Source organism: Coptis chinensis, chromosome 9, assembly GCF_015680905.1.
Source record: "Coptis chinensis isolate HL-2020 chromosome 9, ASM1568090v1, whole genome shotgun sequence".
Classification (NCBI taxonomy): domain Eukaryota; kingdom Viridiplantae; phylum Streptophyta; class Magnoliopsida; order Ranunculales; family Ranunculaceae; genus Coptis; species Coptis chinensis.
The window spans coordinates 79,078,889-79,100,707 of NC_141464.1; the positions used below are offsets into that span (position 1 = coordinate 79,078,889).

A 21,819-nucleotide genomic window follows, 5' to 3' on the forward strand; every position below is an offset into this window, starting at 1 on the left:
AGGGTATCAAACTTTTACAAGTTTTGACAATACGGGACCATGACAGTTTGGGACCAAAATGTTTGATTTTTGCAATGTAGGACTTCCGTCAAATTTCTCCAACACCGTTTATAATTTGTATTAATTTTTATTTTATAAATTAATAAAAATAAAAATTAATTTGTAATGTTGAAAAAAAATTAATATAAATTAATTTGTAATATTGAAAAAAATTAATATAAATTTTATAATTTGCAATATTGAAAAAAAAAATACAAATTAATACAAATTAGAAAAAGTGTTAGAGAAATTTAACAGAAGTTCCTACATTGCAAAAATCAAACAGTTTGGTCCCCAAACTGTCAGAAAAAAAAGTTTGGTCCTCATATTATTATAAGGTGTAAAGTTTGATACCTTTTTTAGTCGTTTTTTTATAAAAGTTACGAAGAAGACATTTATGCAACCCGCATCCTGTGTGGGCCCTGAGTTTCTGGTGGCCCGAAGCCAACGATTAAAATGTGGCCCAATATGTATCCATTCACATGTCAAAAACAAAAATCGTTCGCGTTATTATTTGTTTTCTCCTCCTTTTAATCGATTTTTTTTTTTTTTTGTTTTTGAAAGCTATTACTGGGACATTGTTGGAAACTTAGGGGTGATAATTTGGCCCTCAGGCCCTTAACCTGCCCCGCCCTGACCCGGCCTTCAAAATTGCATGTTCAATCCCTCAAAAGTTGTTCTCACAGATTTGAGCCCGACCTTCATGCTTATAAGGGGCGGGCTAGGGACTAGGTTCTGAAGCATGAGCCCAACCCTCATTAAGCCCTCACTTGGCCCTCATACGTTTTCTTATTATTTTACATTATATTTATGTATTATACTATAATTATCTAAGTTGTATAAAAAAAAATCACTAAATTAGTTTTCAATAGGGGGATAGATTAGAACATAACATATGCGTTTTTTGTAATTGATTGAGTGATAGGAATATAAGTCATACATAAAAGAAAATCCAAAAATATAGAGGTTTGAAAAATATTATCTCTTAGTTAAAATTGATATACATAAGCAAAGTATGATAAAAATAAATAAAAAATCACCAAAACAAAAGTAAACTAGTAAAGTATAATTAGACCGGACTCGACCCGACCCTCATTTGGCCCTTAAAAATGAGGGTCGAGAGATGGGTTAAGGGCTTGAGTTTTCATGCTTGACTTATTCGAATCCGACCCTCAATCATAAGAGCTTTTATGGTTTGAGGGCCGGGATAGCCCGACTCGACCTTTTTATCACCCCTAGTTGGAATGTCCCAGACTTTGTATACTTTTTCATGAAGTCACAATTTGTATTCCTGGAAGTTAGACCGGCCAGCTAATTAATAGCTGGAAATATATTTTGAGATATCACAGGAAAAGTCATTCTCCTCAAATGCTCCATTCTTCCGTAATCATTCCAATCCTGAGTGATTCTTAGATGTTGGGTTGATACCATCTTTTGGTTCTTTGACATTGTCCAATCAGGAAAGAAGACAAGTCGCTCCTCATGAGCCCATCTTGACTATCATATATCACCCCTTCCCTTCAAGAATCATCTATATAAACGTTAACACCAGGGATAGAGTTAGGATTCTAAGCCAGGGGGTGTGAGATTATCTGCACACCCTACCACCCCCAAAACAAAAAATATGCAACTTTTTTATTTTTTTTGTAAAAGGTATGCAATTTTTTTTTTTAATTTTGTCAGAAGGTCTAAACAATAAAGATCAACAAAATTATGCATTTATTTTAATTCGCAAAACTAGAGTGAGTTGACTACTAAAAATTTAATATGGACTGATGAAGTTAATTACTTAAACACTTAAGCCATTAATTGATATTAATATGTCTATATATATCTACATAATCCAGTCCACAAGTCTACAACAATTTAACAAATTGTTAGCGTACGTGCTTCTTATAATGCTATAAGTTTATATTGTCCTACTATTATGTGAAGAAAACTATAAAAAAAATTAACTTGTATTATTTTGTTTTGTTTTAAGTGAAATTTTTATTGATAATGATAATGAGTTTTACAAACAATTAGAACAAGTGTGTAACAAGTTGTGTTGCAAGTTCTTTCTGAATTTGTTTTTTTTATTTTTTTTGTTTTTTGTTTTTTGTTTGGGTTGAGGTCTGACATTTGTTTAAGAATTGAGAGTGATTGCTTGTGTCGGTTCATATTACTAAAATTTCAACATTTAACATATTTCACTTCTTTTAACCGATGATTTTTTTCAGTAGCACATACAAACTTCAAGAAACTATTATATTGTTTGCAAAGCTTCTTGAAATCAAGATCGCTTAAAAAAAAGTCGGAAACCTTTGTTATATCATTACAAATAGGACATATATCAAACCTTGGAACTAAACATATTACATGAAAGAATCTAGACATGGATCTACACAAAGATTCATATAGGGTGATCTTGGACACACCCATAAAAACACTCATTTACCCCATAACTAACTAAAGTTTTGTCATACCCTAATAACCGCCTCAATCCAATAATATCTCTGGGGTATTTCCAATAAGGGCAAAAAAAAAAAAAACAACAACAACAAAAAAAAACAAAACAAAACAAAAACAAAATAAAACAAAACAAAAAGGGTGATTTTGGACACACCCATAAAAACACTCCCATACCCCAACTTTAAAATAAATAAATAAAATTATTTTAGACCCTAAAATTGAGTTGGTACTATACCCCTGCATATGGTGGGTAAGTGGGATTGGTATTCAAGTCCTTCCAGTCCGAAGTCTTGCGTTAATCCTTTCGATCTTCCCAAAAAGATTGGCGGTTAGCTTCCATTGTAGTCATGGCTTCCTTTAGCTTCTTCATGCACCAATTAAGTTTCATCCATACTTGTGATGGAAGGTGACGTGGTACACTGCTCTAAGCTTCGTTTTTGGATGTAGTTGATCAAAATGATATTGAGATGTTCATAAATGCTAATCGATCTATCATTTATATATTGTATCTGTCATTCAATTAGCCTATTGTTTGCACGAATATGGAGATTATAATCAGATCCATTCTACATTTCTTGGCTTAGCTCAGTTGGTTTTCATGAGTTTGTCCTTGAAAGCGCTTTAATGTGTGGAATCCATAACAGAAAACTTCAAACATGCCCATCAGCCCATGAGCAAAGCCCTTGAGAAACCACTTTCTAAATTGCTGGTATACAGAACCAGAACACTCGATTACAATATTTCATGAAAGTTCCAAAGAGTGGTGAGTTTGATTCCGGGCCAAGTTCATTCCGGGCCATGCATCCTTAAAAACAAAATACACTGGTAGGACAGTACAAATTGTAGAGTGATTTGAGTTCAGACATAAAAGTTAGAAAAAACGACTAAAAAGGGTATCAATCTTTACAAGTTTTGACAATACGGGACCATGACAGTTTGGGACCAAAATGTTTGATTTTTGCAATGTAGGGACTTCCGTCAAATTTCTCCAACACCGTTTATAATTTGTATTAATTTTTATTTTATAAATTAATAAAAATAAAAAATTAATTTGTAATGTTGAAAAAAATTAATATAAATTAATTTGTAATATTGAAAAAAAATTAATATAAATTTTATAATTTGCAATGTTGAAAAAAAAAAATACAAATTAATACAAATTAGAAACGGTGTTAGAGAAATTTAACAAAAGTTCCTAACAAAAAAAACAAGCTCCCCCAAACTACACTTTGGTCCCCAAACCGTCATAAAAAAGTTTGGTCCCCATATTATTATAAGGTGTAAAGTTTGATACCTTTTTTTAATAAAAGTTACGAAGAAGACATTTATGCAACCCGCATCCCTGTGTGGGCCCCGATATATTAAAATGTCCCAATATGTATCCATTCACATGTCAAAACAAAAATCGCTTCAAGCGTTATTATTTGTTTTCTACTCCTTTTAATCGATTTTTTTTTTTTTTTTTTTTTGTTTTGAAAGCAAATTGTTGGAAATTTAGGGGTGATAATTTGGCCCTCGGGCCTTAACCCGCCTGCCCGATAAAATTTATATCCCAATCCCCTCAAAAGTTGTTCTCATATTTGAGCCCAAAACTTATATAAAAATTAGCCCAACCCTCATTAAGCCCCTCACTTGGCCCTCAAAGTTTTCTTATTATTTTACATTATATTTATGTATTATACTTGTAATTATCTAAGTTGTATAAAAAAAAATCACTAAATTAGTTTTCAATAGGGGGATAGATTAGAACATAACATATGCGTTTTTTGTAATTGATTGAGTGATAGGAATATAAGTCATACATAAAAGAAAATCCAAAAATATAGAGGGGGACTCTCAATTATATTTCTACACGTTTTCTTTCTGAATTTGTTTTTTTTTTTTTTTTTTTTTTTTTTTGTTTGGGTTGAGGTCTGACATTTGTTTAAGAATTGAGAGTGATTGCTTGTGTCGGTTCATATTACTAAAATTTCAACATTTAACATATTTCACTTCTTTTAACCGACGATTTTTTTCAGTAGCACATACAAACTTCAAGAAACTATTATATTGTTTGCAAAGCTTCTTGAAATCAAGATCGCTTAAAAAAAGTCGGGAAACCTTTGTTATATCATTACAAACAGGACATATATAAAACCTTGGAACTAAACATATTACATGAAAGAATCTAGACATGGATCTACACAAAGATTCATATAGGGTGATCTTGGACACACCCATAAAAACACTCATTTACCCCATAACTAACTAAAGTTTTTTTCATACCCTAATAACCGCCTCAATCCAATAATATCTCTGGGGTATTTCCAATAAGGGCAAAAAAAAAACAACAACAACAAAAACAAAAACAAAAACAAAAACAAAATAAAACAAAACAAAAAAGGGTGATCTTGGACACACCCATAAAAACACTCCCATACCCCAACTTTAAAATAAATAAATAAAATTATTTTAGACACATTTATGTTCCTAGTTAAATCATTTTTTTTTTTAGGCATATCCAAGATAAAACAATTCATTTATTATAATATATTAAGGACCCAATACTTAACCATATTCATTAGAATATATATTTATTATAATATATTAAGGACCCAATATTTATTATAATATATCTTTTTTTTCATCATGAAATCAAGTTAATTTTAAGACATGCTTTCATGAAGTCCACTTTAACCATTTCCTTTTTAGCATCCAACTAGCTCATTTTGCTATTAAGAAACAATCAAAAGTTTGCCTTTTTCTTTCAAAAACATTTTGAAAATTGGAGATAATGCCACCTATCACCCCCTTCAACCTCAAAGCTATAAACTTTGGTATTAATTTTGTATTAATCTGAAAAAATAGTATTTATATATCAAGTGAGCTTCTATTTCTATTTCTATTTTGAGACGGTGCTTGCATATTACGCAACTATATGGGTCCCAACGGGTTGGTTTTGGGTCCGGTCTTAGCGGTTTTTAGGTTTGGGTTTTGCTATTTACGGTTTTATCGGTTTGGTTCTCAACAGTTTTAGTATGAGAATTATAGAACCCAACCCAAAACTATAAAAACCCACAGGTTTTTATCGGTTTCGGTTCTAATTCGGGTCTTTATTATTTATTATGATTATTAAACAATTTCAATAATTTAAACACTAAAACTTTTTTTTTTTTTTTTAATTTTCCTACATGATAATATTTTATATATAATTAGTGATGTATCAACAATCATATTTACATCAATTTATGAATACGTATCAATCATACACGTTAAAACAGTTATTATTCATGTGATAATTTAAACCTTTGATATATAAATTAAAATAATCAAATATCTAACCTTATAATTTTAATTTTTTTTATGTGCATACACATATATTTGTTTCCTTGTATTAACTCGATCGTGTACACGTGCAATCACATATATTTGTTATCTTGATATATTTTACGTGCATACACATATATTTGTACACGTGTATTAACTTCGTATTTTAAATCGAACATGCGAGTACATCGTCTTACAATTACATCTCATCACTAATTTTTAACATGAACACTGTATATTGGTTTATAATAAGTGTGTGTACCACAATATATCAAACATGTATATCCTATTTAAATATACACGCGTGCATAAATTAATAAATATAAAATGTATATACACGTTGACATTATTATTAACATCTATGATACACTTGTTTAACGTATAGTTATAAAATATACATTTAACAACACACATTCACTATTATACTATATATATTTAATAGACTTTTACACGTAAAAAATATATTTTATATTATAATGTATTAGTTTGATTATCTTAAATGTAATATAATACTAAATTTTAAATATCGAAATCATAATAATCGGTTCTGGTTTCGGTTCAGGTACCCATAGATTTTTTACTATTCGGTTCAACGGTTTCGTTTTTTATCGGTTTGGTTTTTAATGACCCATTTTAAATGGGTCTAACTTTTTAAGACCCATAATCGAAACATTCGGTTTTGGTTTCGGTTTGGTTCCGGGTAATCAGGTACCCATTGGCACCCCTACTCAAGGCTCAAAATATCACCGATATATATCATTTTTTTGGTACACCGACATCGATATATATCCACCGAATATTGAGTCCTTTTTACCCGATATATATCGGAATTTCCGATATAAAACTTTATATCGCCGATATAATTGATATATCCGATATTTACGATATATATTGTTGGACTTTTTGACCATTTTTAAATATAAATATTTTTTATATATCCGATATATGTCGGCGAAATATCCGATGATAGTGGTGGTGGTGATGGTGACAACAATTGTGGTGGTGGTGTTGGAGGTAATTTTAATGTTTAATTGCATGACTCAACTGATGAGGAAACTCCATTGGACCCACAAGTATATGAGGTTGCACCCATAAACAATAGTGGTAGAGGAGTTCTTAATGACAATTCCCAGAGAATGTATGAGCCAGGGCGTGGAAGTGTTGGTAAAAAAAGACAACGATGACACATTATATAAAATGATGTTGATATTGATTCAGTTTCTTCTAATTTTGAAATAATGAGTATGAGTTCAGGGACACACGATCATGACAATGAGAGAGTATATGGTAGTGGTTGGGGATACAACCAATCAAGAGATAACGATTCTTCTAGTGGTATGATCAGTCACCCTGCGAGTAGTGTGTCATATAGTTCTTTATATGGATATTGGATGGGGGTTGATCAACAACCTTATGGCGCACCACAACCTGAACCAACATATGAACAACTCTATCCAAGTTAATTATGAATTTGTTAGAACTGCACCTGGATTTGTTGCATTAAGCCCAAATGTATACTTACACCGACACTCCTCGAATTGGAATCATGTTAGAATTTCCAATACAAAAATATGAGTGACATGTTCGACAATTTCTCGACGGTGGGTATAACTCTGTATACACTTGGGTAGGGTATTGTGAAGTAGTTAGGATTCAAGAATCGGGTATGGAAGTTGACCAGCCACGTCACTCGTTTATGTATTGATGTAACTTATTTATCTTATTTTGTAATTTGAGACATTGAATACATTAGATTATGACATTATGGTTAATTATTTGTCAATATTTTTTTTATGGTTTTCTTGATAAATAAATGTTGCTATTATGTCCTTCAATATATCTGATATTCTCGATATTTTTGATATTTTAGATAGTTTGGACGAGCCACAAAAAAAAAAAGATATATCCGATATATTCACCGAATTCGATATTTTGGGCCTTGCCCCTACGCAACTATATGAGCTGACTATTGGGCTGGTCCGAATAAAGAAAATAATGTGGGCTGTCCACTGTCTTGGCCCAACTTAATGGGCTTTATTATATTCGCGGATGACATTGGAATTTCTAAGGTGGTTCGGCAAAATTATTTTATTCCTTTCACATAGTCATGAGTTACATATTTATTTTTAACGTTAGACTAATACAAAGTCAAAACTCAAAACGTGATTGGATTTTTAGTATGCATTTTATTTTAATTTTCTTCCACAAGTTCCTTACAACAACCATAGACAATTCGCACTTTCACATGCCTATCACCACAAAACTAATGTAAAAACCGTGATGCCCAACTTGTTGCCAACTTACAAGTTTTTTTTTATGATGAACCTACTTACAAGTTAATTCCTTTTTCGATAAGAGACATCCCCCCTTTCCAAGGAGTTACATGTTTGTTTTACCTATTAATTCTTTTTTCTAATTGTTAGGTGTGGTCAAATATACATCTCATGCTCCAAATTTTGAATCTCTAGTCGACCATCTTTTTTTTTTGCCTTGACTCATAAATATAGACCGACATATATCAAACCGTCTAGGAATCATCTACAAATTCAAGTCAACAGGGACATGGTAATAATAACAACTAATATGAAGGACTCATTCTAAAAAACAACATCTTCTTTACAAGTCTTCCTTTTGAAAAACCAAAAAAAAAATTCCTTCTTGTTGAGGAAAAAAAGAGCTGCCATCTCTTTTTCACATTCTTTCTTCACATTTCAACAAAAAAGAAACAATCTTTGTTAACAATGGAAGCAAAAAACCCAACAACAAGAGTTGTAACACTAGTGAAACAATCATCACTAGCACCAGAAAGAGGCAGAGAAGAAAATGAGTTAGAAGTAACAGAAGCATCAATAGAGCCAACGGTGAAACTTATGTATTTAGTAAACGAAGGTGATCTTGATGGGATAAATGAGTTATTAGATATTGGAACTGATGTGAATTTTAAAGATATTGATGGTAGAACAGCTTTACATATTGCTGCTTGTCAAGGTCGTACTGATGTTGTTGACCTCTTGGTTAAAAGGGGTGCTAGTATTGATCCTAAAGATTGCTGGGGCAGTACGGTATAATTATATTGTTTTTTACACTGTCTTGTTGTTTTGATGTTAAATGGTGTTGTACATTTTTTTAGCTACAAGTCAAACTTAGATTTATGATCATTTGTGACATGCCCAAGTTGCGAATTTGATTGCTTTGTGTTTAGTATACGCTTTTATGTGCATTTGATGTTAAATGGTATTGCAAATTTTTGTCTACAAGTTAAACATGGATGGTTTGCAGGTTTATTATCGTAACGATGTTCCAAGTCCCAACTAATTGAACATTGACAGAAAATGTGTATTTACTTTCGTTGCAATAGTTTAATCAAATATGGAGTTGGTTATAATGTGTAGTAACTAGTCACGGTTTAAGTAACTAAGGAACCTTATTTGTGACCTACCTAGTAATTTCTAGAGTCAGAACATATTTTTGGGATATTCTTCTAGCTCGTCTTTTGCAGTTGATCACATTGAATGTAAGTATTGGTTAACTTTTCTGGGGAAATGACATAGTGGTTTTGCATGAAACTGTCTTCTACCAATTTTTGGTAATCTGCTTATTTGTTGAGCCCCTCCATGAAAAAGTTAATCTTCAAGTACTTCGATAATTTGTTTCATTTGTGTTACTGTCATTTAACATCTGTTAGTTAAAATGGACCTGAAATAAATTCTTTTTTATCATTTTTTTCAACAGCCTCTTGCTGATGCAATTTATTACAAAAACCATGATGTGATCAAGCTTTTGGAAAAGCATGGTGCAAAGCCTTTGGTATGTGCATATACTTTCAATCTTTCATTGATTGGATGTGTTAGTTGTTATTGTTCTGATCTTCATTTCTCTATTTTTATCAAAATTCAACCTAAGCAGTATAATTCATCTGTCTCACCTGGCTCGACCGTTAATGGCTACAACAAGGGTCTGACACACCCTGGTCAGGCCCATCTCTCCTAAGAACACTGGTTATGAGAAAAGAATGGCTCCTTACACGCAGTCTTGGCCTAACTGACTTGAGTGTAACAGATACCATTTTGAGGACATAGTTGTGGATTCTTAGAATATAATCTTGTCAGTAGATGGCCTCCTCTTCTGCTGGATGAAAGTGTTTGAGGATTTTAGGGATCTAAGCTTTGGGCATTGTGATTAGGGGAGTAGTCTTGCAAGTTAGACACATTAATAGGTGTTATTATGGACAATTTTATGGTGTTAGACATGTTAGTATCCTATATTATGGTGTTAGTTCCATCGTGTGTCTTCTCACATCTTAGGCATGACACGTCGGAGTATGACATGTCAGACACAACATATTGTCCTAGAAGAGCATGTCTTTGTTACTTAGTGTAGTAAAGTTAATCTGGGGTTGCATCTTGGGAGTGACAATGTGTTATATTTCCTGGTTATCTTTCACAACGGTCTGCTTCTGACAGTCCGCCTAACTTTTCAGTTTACAGTTTAATTATTCAATTTTATCACATGTGATCATTCTTTTCTTTTTGGTGCATACCACTTTTCAGATGGCTCCGATGCATGTCAAAAACATCCGTGAGATACCCGAATATGAGATTGATCCTAGTGAATTGGATTTACGTTATAGCGTTGAATTAACTAAGGTAACCTGGCTCCTTTGATTGATTGATTGCTTTATGTCAATTCTTTTTGCTCTATTGATGATTAAGGACTTTGATAGAGTTATTTTAAAACTCTTGATTTTGTACAAAGACTCTGTTGATAATAATACTCTGAATTATTATGCGTTAAGTCAATCATTTATTAAGAGTATCAGGCTATATGCATAACATTTCTAATTTAACTTCCATTGTACTACTTGTTCTTTCTAGGCCTCTCATTGTATTGATTCCCCACTAATACTTTAGTGTGAAGCGGCAATAAATTCTTCATTGCCTTATTACTTCTAGATAAATAGATTTATTTTACAAGCTAGTTGAGCTACTAAAAATTTGGCCAGAATTTTGAAGGTTCTTGTTTTTTGTTTTATATCAGGGGTTATTGGGCTAATAATTTCTTAAAACGGTTAATTTTGATAATTCTATTTTTCATTGAAGCTTGACAAGTGACTGAAATCATGGAAACAATTTAATGAGTTAATGCTATACAGGATATCCTTAGACGTCTAACTTGAAATATTGCCTGAGTTTCAGGATTCTGATGAATGGATAAATATAAATTGGTATTCATCTGAAGCATAATATAATTAGTTTCATAGTTTCATGTTTGACAGTGATAGAACCTTGTTGTGACTATGATGTAACTCATATTCAAAGTGATGTAAATAGCAAATCTCAGTATTGCTATTTATAGTAAATCGCGGACTTACTATTTATGAGTGCTTTTTCATTACAAAGTATCAACATCATCTTCATTGGACATTTATCTCAATCATTTCAGCTTGTCCACAATCGTCTATTTAAATATGTCAGAAGAAAAAAATTGTAACATAGAAAGAAAAATAAGTCTAATGGCGGGTCTTATACAAACCTCCGTGTATCTTTTGGAATGTAGAGATGTCCATGTGGTTATATGTTCTGTGAGTTAGGCCTGCCTATATGGGTGACACTTTGGTGTGCCTTCCAAGTTTCTTTGTATTTTGTCTAGAATGGTCTCTCTGTTGTTTTGCTGCTCCACATGCTATGTTATTTTGCTCAATTTGTTTCACCTGACAAAGGAAGGTGTTTATGCTGAAAAATATTGCAGGGAACATTTCGTACTGCATTGTGGCGTGGAATTCAAGTGGCTGTTAAAATGATTGGGGAGGATGTGATAAGTGACGAGGATAAAGTGTGGGTTGATCTTATATCACTTGTGAATTCTGAAAGTTTTGATCATCATTTGGTGACATGTTTTTGTCTCCTTTTTATTCCTAAATGATGGTTGCCTGGTACTATAGATTCAGAGAAATGTTATGAACACAGTGTCTCTGGTTTATTATACAGAACGGCATTCAGGGATGAGCTTGCATTGCTTCAGAAGATAAGACATCCTAATGTAGTCCAGTTTTTGGGCGCTGTTACTCAAAGTAGTCCAATGATAATCGTGACTGAATTTTTGCCCCAGGTTAGTCCTAGCAGTTGAGGTTGTAACTCTATCTTTCTAGTGCATAAAGGTGTATTCAATGCACATAAATGATTGGAATTATTTTCTTAGCTCAATCTTTCTGGTCAAACAATTCCGGGTCTATTGGCTGAAACATAATTGTTTTGTCATAGCCTAAAGTTCCATACAAAATTTCCATTATCTTATCAATATTTTTACAAAATTTAGGTCATTTGGAGGTAACACAATATTCTGACACCAATTTTTGGGAGATTTAAACATTTGTTATTATTTAAATTTTCACATTAAATAACTTTCTAGTAAACAGATTATAGTTGTGTTTCTCATGGTATTGCACTGTATCTCCACATCCGTATGGTATTCGTTTTTTTTAGTTTCAGTTGAGTTTTATTGTCTTGGTTATGGTGCAGGGTGATCTTCGAGCATATCTTAAAAGAAAAGGAGCTTTGAAGCCAACAACTGCAGTGAAATTTGCACTCGATATTGCAAGGTACCCTGGCTGAATTTAATGCTTGTTAGTGAAGTTGTCTTTAATCAGAATGAAAATAGGTGTGTGAAAATAGTAATCAATTTTCAATTGAGTTAACATATTGAGGGATGTCTCTGAAGATAATAAAGATTATATTTGAACTTAGAGATAATTAATATCTAATAAAGACCTCTAACTATTTGATTAATTATCTCATTTACTCGTGCTTTGGCCAAAGGGAGGATATATAAACTTATATGAGGCAGTGTAAAAAACGGGAGGAACCTCATCCTCAACTAGGCAAGTAAACACATAAACGAGATTTGTGATATCCCTCCTGTTCTTGTTTTGGGAAAATAACGGTGGATCACATGCCATAAGTTCTTGAAATAAATAAATAATTATTTTATGGTCACAGCTATTGTGTGAAACCACTGAGTTTGATAAAGAAATTAAATCTTTTTGTGAAAAGTTGTAGATAGTCTTGATGGTTTTCATGCATGAACCAAGTCCTGCTAGCTTGTTGAACACATTTTAAGTACTCTAGATTGTAGGATCCATGGTGTTGTGCAAATCCCAAATCCTTTATGTTATTGGCAAAAGGAATAGTTTGTCCTCATGTTTGCTTGATGATTTGGCAGGGGAATGAACTACTTGCATGAGAATAAAACAGAAGCAATAATTCACCGTGATCTGGAGCCCTCGTAAGTTTTCTTGTGAAACTTGTTTAGTTGAACTCGTTACTTAGTGAGTTTGCATTAATGTTGTTGTCAACCTGAATAATCTAAAACTATCAGTAATTTCTTTTACTTTGCCTACGAGTAAGATAACAGAAATATACTGCGGGATGATTCTGGGCACCTAAAAGTTGCAGATTTTGGAATTAGCAAGATTCTAAAAGTTGCAAAAACGGTTAAAGAAGATAGACCTGTATCGTGCACCGGCGCATCTTGTGAGTGCAATTTTTTTCTATGAAAAGTCAATCATTTTTTGGTTTTGATTGTGTAAGTGTTAGTTCTGACTAGAAAATTTTGGCTACGTTCACTAAAACATTTTCCTGAAATACAATCCTCTTGCTGTTTGGTTAACCTGGAAAACAGAAAAATTGAATTCTTCAAAGAGTTGAAGATGAGTTCAACCTTTTTTCATAAAGAGTCATTGTTTTCAACTTTTGTTATTGTTTTGTAAAAGGTTTGAGATCAACCCAATCCAATGGTTCTTCCTAGATAGTGTCTGACTAGAAACATTTTATAGAATGAGTATACGTCTGATTATTAAAATTTTGTAATCACAAAGTGAGATTGTTTTGAGAAATCTATTTATGGATGAAAGGTTTTGGAGAAGTTAAAAACAGACTTCTTTTGTGTGTGCATGTTTTGCCTAATTAAGTACAGAGTTATGGATTCCAAGCACAAAGATATGTTTTTCACAAGTAGTCTGTTTTGTTCATACTGTGTAATCATCTTTGTTCAGTTGGTTGATTTGGAGTGTTATGGAATCTTATTTGTCATGAACAGGTAGATACGTGGCTCCTGAGGTTTTTAGAAATGAAGAATATGATTTGAAGGTGGACGTATTTTCATTTGCTTTAATTCTTCAAGAGGTAAAAGTCTTTTGAATCTAGTACGATTTTGCACCGTCTTAAAAGAAATAGCTGTGATTACTGCAATTGTTGAGATTTCATTGAGTTGTCTTTTTTGTTCACTGCACTCAATTGATATTCACAACTTGATGGCTTTCCCTGCATATTCATATGCTTTAGTTTCCCTGCCTGTAAATAACATGCATTAGGATGGTGTGAGAGGAATTAGAGCTCCCCGAATTTTCTGTTTTCTGATAGATTGGGTTCACAGTTTTGTTTATCTTGAGCCTACCTGCTTACTTCACTCAAGGGTGTCTGCTGTCACTAAACTGTTAAGAATAGGCTAGTACTGTACAAGTTACTTCTCACCAGTCTCTATTGATACTGTTCTTTGTCATAATAGGTTTTAAACTCTTAGTTACCAATTTGAAAAGAAGGTTGCAACAGCTAAAATGTGTCTTGAAAGATGTGTCTAATGTGAAAATAGTAGGTCTCCTAATATGTATGTTGTAGATGAATAATTATTGTTTAGTACTTCAACAAACCAGATTACACATTTATTTCAGATCATCTTGTATTTTAGATGATTGAAGGCTGTGCACCTTTTTCCACAAAAGAAGAGCATGAGGTTCCTAAAGCATATTCAGAGAAAGAACGTCCCCCTTTTAGAGCTCCAGCGAAGCTTTACTCACACGGTTTAAGAGAGTAAGTTCTTCCCTCTTGCTTTTATTTTGTATTTTATATTGTTTAACAAAATGCTATATTTGGAGTATTAGCATTTTAGATTTTGGCTTTGCTGCATTTGGTTTTGACATCCGGCTCTCCTTTGTTATATGGATAGCATCCAAATTGTTTCTTTTCCACAAAGGATAGTGGATTATTTGCTTTCCAGTAGGAATGTTACATGGTGTTTGACAGGAATTCCTCATTACTTATACACATGTTCCTTATTAGTCTTTTACTAAGTTTGGTGATGAAAGCTTCAAGTACTTTGATTTAGGATTTCCCTTTTGCTTTGTTTGTAAGTTAGAATAAGTGTTGTGATTTACTTGTCCTTGTGTTTTGCTTATAGGTTGATTGAGGAATGCTGGAGTGAAATGCCTGCTAGAAGACCGACTTTCAAAGTAATTATTCAGAGGCTGGATAACATTAATAAACATTTCACTCAGAAGAAGCATTGGAAGGTATATCCTATGTTGTATATTATCCTCTTTAAGCAATATATATTTTTCTGGAATATATTCGATAAGAAACTTTTTGTACGTTTCTTCTTTTTGTCATATTACAGTTTTCTGTTTTTATTTTTATTTCTTCTCCTTACAATGGTGATTTTGCAAATGAACAGGCGAAAACATTAAAATGCTTCCAAAATCTTGAGGCAATATGGAAGAAAGACCATGCTGACCAAGCACCCGTTCTTCTGGTTCTTCAACTAGACAATAAATAATGGGACATATCCGTTTAATTTGGTTTACAAGTATGCATTCCGTTGTCCTTTTTTTCCCACTATTCTTTCAGCTAACTGAAGCTAAGTTTGGCCAAAGTTTAGCTATGGCCCTTTTTATGGTGAAAATAGTTAATATCACCTGCTATTGGTTGACAACAATTACTTTTCGAACAATGACGGCCATGACCACATTGGTATTTTTAGTTGAAGGAATCTGCTGGTCATGAAGTCGTTAAAGCTTTCAGGGTCTAGTATTGTAAAAACGCTACTCATTCAGTACAATTCAAATATAAGATACAGGAGATTTCAGGAGTGAACTATCGGTTATTGATAATGTCTGTGCATATTTTAATGCGGTTTTTCTGGAACCTTTTGCTGTCTAACATTTGCTATGCTGAAAGGCCAGAATACCGAAATTAACTTTACTGTACTATTTACAAGAGCATTCATTTTTATCCTCTTGTTGAAGAAGCTCCACTGCAATCCTGGGAAGAGTGTTTTATGCTCGAGGATAGTGACAATCTTTATAAAGAAACTTCAAACATTCTTGAAGACCTCAGCGTTTCTTTGCTTCTCTTTCAGCCTGCAAATATTCAAGTGTAAAATAATGAAAATCCAGAAAACAGATTTTGCCTTGAGAAGCAAGTCTGAGACTAGAACAAATGAACAATGCTCGTGGGCAAAAGTACGCATATTGCCTAGGCAAGTTTTGTTTGATGATCCTCTTAATTTTGTTCTAGACCAGATCTTTAAACTCATAAGTTTGCCTAGCATTGGGAGTTTCATCAAGATCCATTGTGATAAACTTAAGAAGCGCATTGCCTGAAAGTTCATAACAAACTTACCGCCTTGAGAACTCGTTCAAAGGCTTCTGGTCCGTGTTTCTGAATGTAGCGCTCAACCGATTTTCTACCATCGAAACTCATCATTTCTAGAACACGCCTTTGGCTTTCAGGATAGTTTGAGTTCACGTCAAGCCCAATCTTAACGTACTTTCTTACCAAATTCTCGTATATGTAAGCTGCTCCATTGAACATTGGTAGTACTAACCAGAAGCAGAACACCAGCTTCAGGTATGGCCATAATGGAAGCCTGCCACAGTTTATAAAATTGGTTCAGAACGTAGGCATATAAGAGTGTTACTTTCCCTTAAAAAACTCACATATCTGTTACTTACCACTGGAGAACTTTAAAACAAGAAAGCTCAAAAAGTGCTATCAGTGAATACAAAACCCAATATGTTAGCCATTGTTGATCGTCGAGTGTGCTAGGACTTTCGATAGCTCGTATCGACGCATATCTGTTCATGCATTTCACAACTTATTTCCCTATACATTTTTAAATTATGGTAAGCAACTGCAAGGCTATTAACTTACAAGGGGTATAGTAGCATGACTCCTGGTCTGTTTCACAAACAAACATATTGGTGTCAAACACTAGATTAATTTTTGTACTAGTAGTGTATATTAAGAACAAATACATACCCAATCAATGTATCGAAATGCCTAGCGATTGCTCCAAGAAAACCCATGGTAATAAACAGTTTTTGCTTAAATTTTTTTATGTGTACATGAATTAGATACTTGACCCTTTTATAAAACGTATGGAAGGATGGACAGGAGGAGAAAGTTAAGCATATCTAGTAGAGATGTTAAAGTAAGCATAACCTTTGTTTGTAGGACTGAAATATTCTTGGGTAAATTCTCCAATAGGCCATGATGATAATGTCATTTTGTTCCTAATCCGGCCATTGTCAGCAACTCAATGCAAAAAGTTTGTGCTCTGCTGCTATTTGTGGCTGAATTAGAAATATATTGATATTATCATGGCCGAATCAGGAATTTATCTGAGATTCTGTTGCAACGTAGAGTACGTTGCAACAAAATTTATCCTAGCTCCTACCTATCAGATCATAACAAATCGATCCATTGGGTAATCCAACACCCAACAACAAAAATTAAAAAACCATATCCAAACCCTACTTCTTTCCGGTCTTTCTCCGACCCATCCCAATTCCCAACCCAAACCCAACCCAACACCCGTTCCTTTCCCTCCCTTCTCAGAAAACCGCTATTTAAACAGCTTGGGCTCTTTCTTTCTTCAGGTAAAAGGTTAATTACTGTCTAAAGATGCAATCTTTACATGAATTTGGTATATTTGAGTTTGATATTTTGAATTTTCAAGTCTAAAGATGCAATCTTTACATGAATTTGGTATATGTGAGGTTGGTATTTTGAATTTTAACGAAATTTTGATGCTAGTTTTTGAAATTAGTTGTTCTTGTTATACTTGCAGAGTGTAGTAATATTTTGTCCATGTGATGGAAGTATCAAAGGAGACCACTGTTGTTGTGAAATCTAGTAGATTGAAATCACTTGTGTGGAATGACTTTGAAAGGGTTAAAAAAGGTGATGTTATGGTGGCTATATGTAAGCATTGTAATAAGAAACTTAGTGCATCTGCAACTAGTGGAACCTCACATTTGAAGAATCACTTAACTAGATGTAGGAAAAGAGCAAATCGTGAATTAACTCAGAAATTACTTCTAGTCAGAGGAAAACAAAGAGATGGAGCTATTAAGTTTGAGCAAGATTATGGCCCACTAGATTTTAAGTTTGATCAGGAGCAGAATCTACTACGTCTTAAATTTGATCAGGATAGAAGTAGATGTGATCTAGCACGCATGATTATTGTGCATGAATATCCACTATCCATGGTCGAACATGCTGGGTTTAGACGATTTGTTACGAATCTTCAGCCATTGTTTCAACCCATGTCGTGTGAGGCTGTCAAATCTGATTGTGTGCAAATTTATGGCAAAGAGAAGCAAAAGGTGTATGAGATGCTGGATAAAGTTCCTGGTAGGATTAGCCTCACAGCTGATTTGTGTACTTCATACCAAGATAATGGGTACATGTGTTTGACAGCTCATTATTTCGACGAGTCCTTGCTGTTACAGAAAAAGGTCCTTAATTTTGTAATGGTTGATCCGCACTCGGAACAATCACTTGCAGAAGTGATTAATACATGCCTAATGGAGTGGGACATTGATCGTAAGCTTTTCTCGATGACATTTGACAAATTATTTTCCAATGAAGTTGTCTTCAGAATTAGAGAACGACTTTCTCAAAGCAGGTTGCTTCTGAACAGTGGTCAGTTATTTCCATGTCGTTGTGCAAACTAATATTCTGAATATGATTGTTCAGAATGTGTTGGAAGCATTACATGAGGTAACACACAAAAAATTAGAGAAAGTGTAAGGTATGTTAAAAGCTCAGATACAATACAGCAAAGCTTCAGTGAGATGGCTCAGCAACTGATAGGTGATACTCAGAGGAGTTTGTGTCTTGATTGTCCTTCTCAGTGGAATACAACTTATGCTATGATTGAAGCTGCAATTGAGTACAAAATTGCATTTTCTCATTTGCAAGAATGTGACTCTGATTACACTTTAGCACCATCTGATGTAGAGTGGGAAAGGGCAAGTACTGTTTGTAGATATTTAAAGCTTTTTATTGAAGTTGCTAATGTATTCACGGGTGCGACAACTGCCAACCTTTATTTCCCTGAGCTATGTGATATTCATCTGCAATTAATTGAACGATGCAAGAGCTCAGATCCTTTCATTCATTCCATGGCACTAAAGATGAAAAGCAGGTTTGATACATATTGGAATATTAGCAGCTTGGTTTTAGCAATTGCAGCCATCTTGGATCCTCGATTCAAGATGAAGTTGGTGGAATATTACTATCCTCAGATCTATGGTCCCAGTAGTTCGCTGGATCACATCAACGAAGTTTTTAATGGTATCAAGGATCTTTACCATGAGTATGCTATTTCGTCAACAATGACTTCATTTGATCATGGTTTGACTTCTGATGTTCCCAGTAGTAATGGGCTAAAAGGTGCCCTGCATAGCATGAATAATGATACCAGGGATAGGCTAAGTGGGTTTGACAAGTTCCTAAATGATACTTCAGATAACCAACACTTGAAGTCAGAGCTGGATAAATATTTGGAGGAACCTGTCTTTCCTAGGAATGTGGATTTTGACATTTTGAACTGGTGGAGAGTCAATGCGCCGAAATATCCTATCTTATTCTTGATGGCTCGTGACATTTTGGGGATTCCTATGTCAACGGTTGAATTTGATTCAGCATTCAACATTGGAGAACGAGTACTTGATCCATATAGGAGTTCATTAGAGACAGACATTCTACAGGCTCTTGTATGCACACACGACTGGTTGCGGGATGAAACTGAAGGTTGGTTACTTCATTAGACGTCGTTTAATTTTCTTGTTATAAAATCAAAAGTTCTAATTTACTTTCATTCATTCTGTGTTTTAGGGTCTGAAGCAATCCGAATGGCCCTAAGCATCTCGTCAACTTAGCATGTAAAAAGTATGTGTTTGACATTCCATGTCCCTTCTTTTTTAATAACTTAACATTGAATTGAAGAGAATGAAGTGCATGAATCATTGTCTTTTGTTCTGCAGGTCAGATGGATAGGGTGGATCGGATTACTGGAATTGATCTACATTGACTCTGCATATTTCCTTTCAGCGTAACTTAGGCATATGCTCATCTTCTGCATATATTTCCTGTTAACTAATTTATCTAATTTTTGCTTCAATGAGAATCTTGATATGCTGACCTATCTCTGTGTCTTCGTCTTAGATTTATTTACTATTGTGTAGATAATGGTCTCTACGACTCTACATGACAAAAACTAAGGTTTTCATAATGGTGTTCGCATCTAACATTTTGGATTTGCCTCATATTAGCGTGCTCATGTTTTGTTGGGATATTCGGTTAGGTGAGCCATGGTGGCGCTGTGTTTCATATATGGCACATTGTGATATATTTCCACATGGTGGACGAGATTAGGTTCCGATAATGTAATACATATGTTTTGGTTCCGATAATGTAATACATATGTTTTGGTTGATCAACGTTGATCTAGATAGGCAGTTTCACATTTAGTCCATGATCAAATATTTATTCAGTTACTTTTGCACAACTTCATAAGAATGAGAGCAACTCCTGTGCATTTGCATTCTCCTTATGCAAAGTGAAATTGTAATCTACATACTGAATTTTTGTATTTTGCACTTCGAAACTTACACTGGAGTAGAATTTGAATTGTATTTTCCAACTGCATTTACTATGGTAATCATGATTTCCTTGCCATAAATTGCCCACCAGTAACAGAGAGTAAAAGAATGATAAGTAAAGATGCGGCTTCCATTTGCAAACCGTTATCAAACTACGGACTAAACTGGGATAACGTTTGGTTGAGCCCATAGCAAAAGCAAACTGTGTTTAGGCTATGAGGTAAGTGGGGCGCTTCGGCTTATGTTTTTAGTCAAATCCTCTTTTAAAAGCTCCACTCCAACCAAATGCCCAGTTTTCTTTTTCTCTGCAAAATCAGCAAAATGTATGGATTTTTTTTTGATAGTGGAGACCCATGATAAAGAGATAAAATGCGTCAGCCGTGATAAATTCAACAAATTGTATGGATAATGCACCAAAAGCTCGAAACTGTAAGAACTTGTCAATGTTAGAGACATAAACCACTGTATGTTGCTTTAGAATTCATAGATACAAATTATACAACACAATTATGAAAACTATTACATGTTGAATTTATGAACAGTATGTTATTTCTGTTACTCATGTTCTTTACTTTTCTTTTTTCCTTTGTACAGCTTTTCATGATCAATCATATTCGTTCTTGTCCAGGGACATTTCATTTGTTATTTAAGCAATAGCTAAACTAAATATGCAATTTATTGTAGTAGGTTTACGCCATCAAAGACAATCATGAATCATCAAGAATTTTTGGACGTCTAAAGATGTATTATGTTGCCTGTGGTCCAGATTCAATCAGTACAAAGTTAAAAAAAAACAGAAAACAGAAATGATTCGGTATTGACGTCGACTCTTATGAATAGCACATGTGCACTTCAATATGAACTGTATTTTCTTCTTTCTTTCAGGTTAACCATCCCATCTAATGTAGAAGAAATCGTCTTGAGTCCATTTAGTCTAATACTTGTTTTCCCCACTAATAAAGTGAGATTCTTATTCAGGTGTTATTATTTGCAATCTTGTCCACAAAATGAAGTTCTGAAAGACTAAAACTCCTCACTTTTGTGTAAATAAAAAAAATCCTTTTTTTTCAAGTTTTCCTGTTTAGGGTAGTAAACGCATTGCTTGTAGAGTTGCATATAGACACTAAGACCACTAATTAAGGATAATTTCTCATAGGTAATTCTCGTTATGGTTTCATTGCTCCCTTGAATTCAACCTCTTCAATTCCATGTTTTTTTGTTTTTGCATATTAGAGAGTTGTGGACACATGAGTTTGCTAAGATAATCTAATTCAGCAGTAGGGATGTTATAACGTCTAACT

The 21,819-nt window shown here is 33.7% G+C and overlaps 3 protein-coding genes across 3 annotated transcripts; 2 read left to right on the forward strand and 1 right to left on the reverse strand.

Annotated features, from left to right (window-relative positions):
- Positions 1-8,428: 8,428 nt before the first annotated feature.
- LOC147478406 (serine/threonine-protein kinase 12-like) lies at positions 8,429-15,561 on the forward strand. The gene is given in 13 exon segments (XM_086584919.1): positions 8,429-8,858; positions 9,529-9,603; positions 10,347-10,442; positions 11,545-11,630; positions 11,784-11,904; positions 12,315-12,394; positions 13,015-13,077; positions 13,207-13,325; positions 13,891-13,976; positions 14,539-14,660; positions 15,028-15,139; positions 15,301-15,355; positions 15,358-15,561. Coding segments are annotated over 13 exon segments (1,377 nt in total). The 5' UTR covers positions 8,429-8,537; the 3' UTR covers positions 15,399-15,561.
- Positions 15,562-15,631: 70 nt separating this feature from the next.
- Positions 15,632-17,041, reverse strand: LOC147478407 (HVA22-like protein f). Its single transcript, XM_086584921.1, has 5 exons — positions 16,887-17,041; positions 16,779-16,805; positions 16,580-16,702; positions 16,248-16,494; positions 15,632-15,985 (listed from the first exon to the last, which is right to left on the reverse strand). The coding sequence occupies exons 1-5, from the start codon at positions 16,931-16,933 to the stop codon at positions 15,959-15,961; spliced, it is 471 nt and encodes a 156-aa protein (XP_086441047.1). The 5' UTR covers positions 16,934-17,041; the 3' UTR covers positions 15,632-15,958.
- Positions 17,042-17,366: 325 nt separating this feature from the next.
- On the forward strand, positions 17,367-20,356 carry LOC147478408 (zinc finger BED domain-containing protein RICESLEEPER 2-like). Its single transcript, XM_086584918.1, is given in 6 exon segments — positions 17,367-17,506; positions 17,698-18,580; positions 18,582-18,641; positions 18,644-19,667; positions 19,752-19,805; positions 19,901-20,356. Coding segments are annotated over 4 exon segments (1,986 nt in total). The 5' UTR covers positions 17,367-17,506; positions 17,698-17,722; the 3' UTR covers positions 19,796-19,805; positions 19,901-20,356.
- Positions 20,357-21,819: the final 1,463 nt, after the last annotated feature.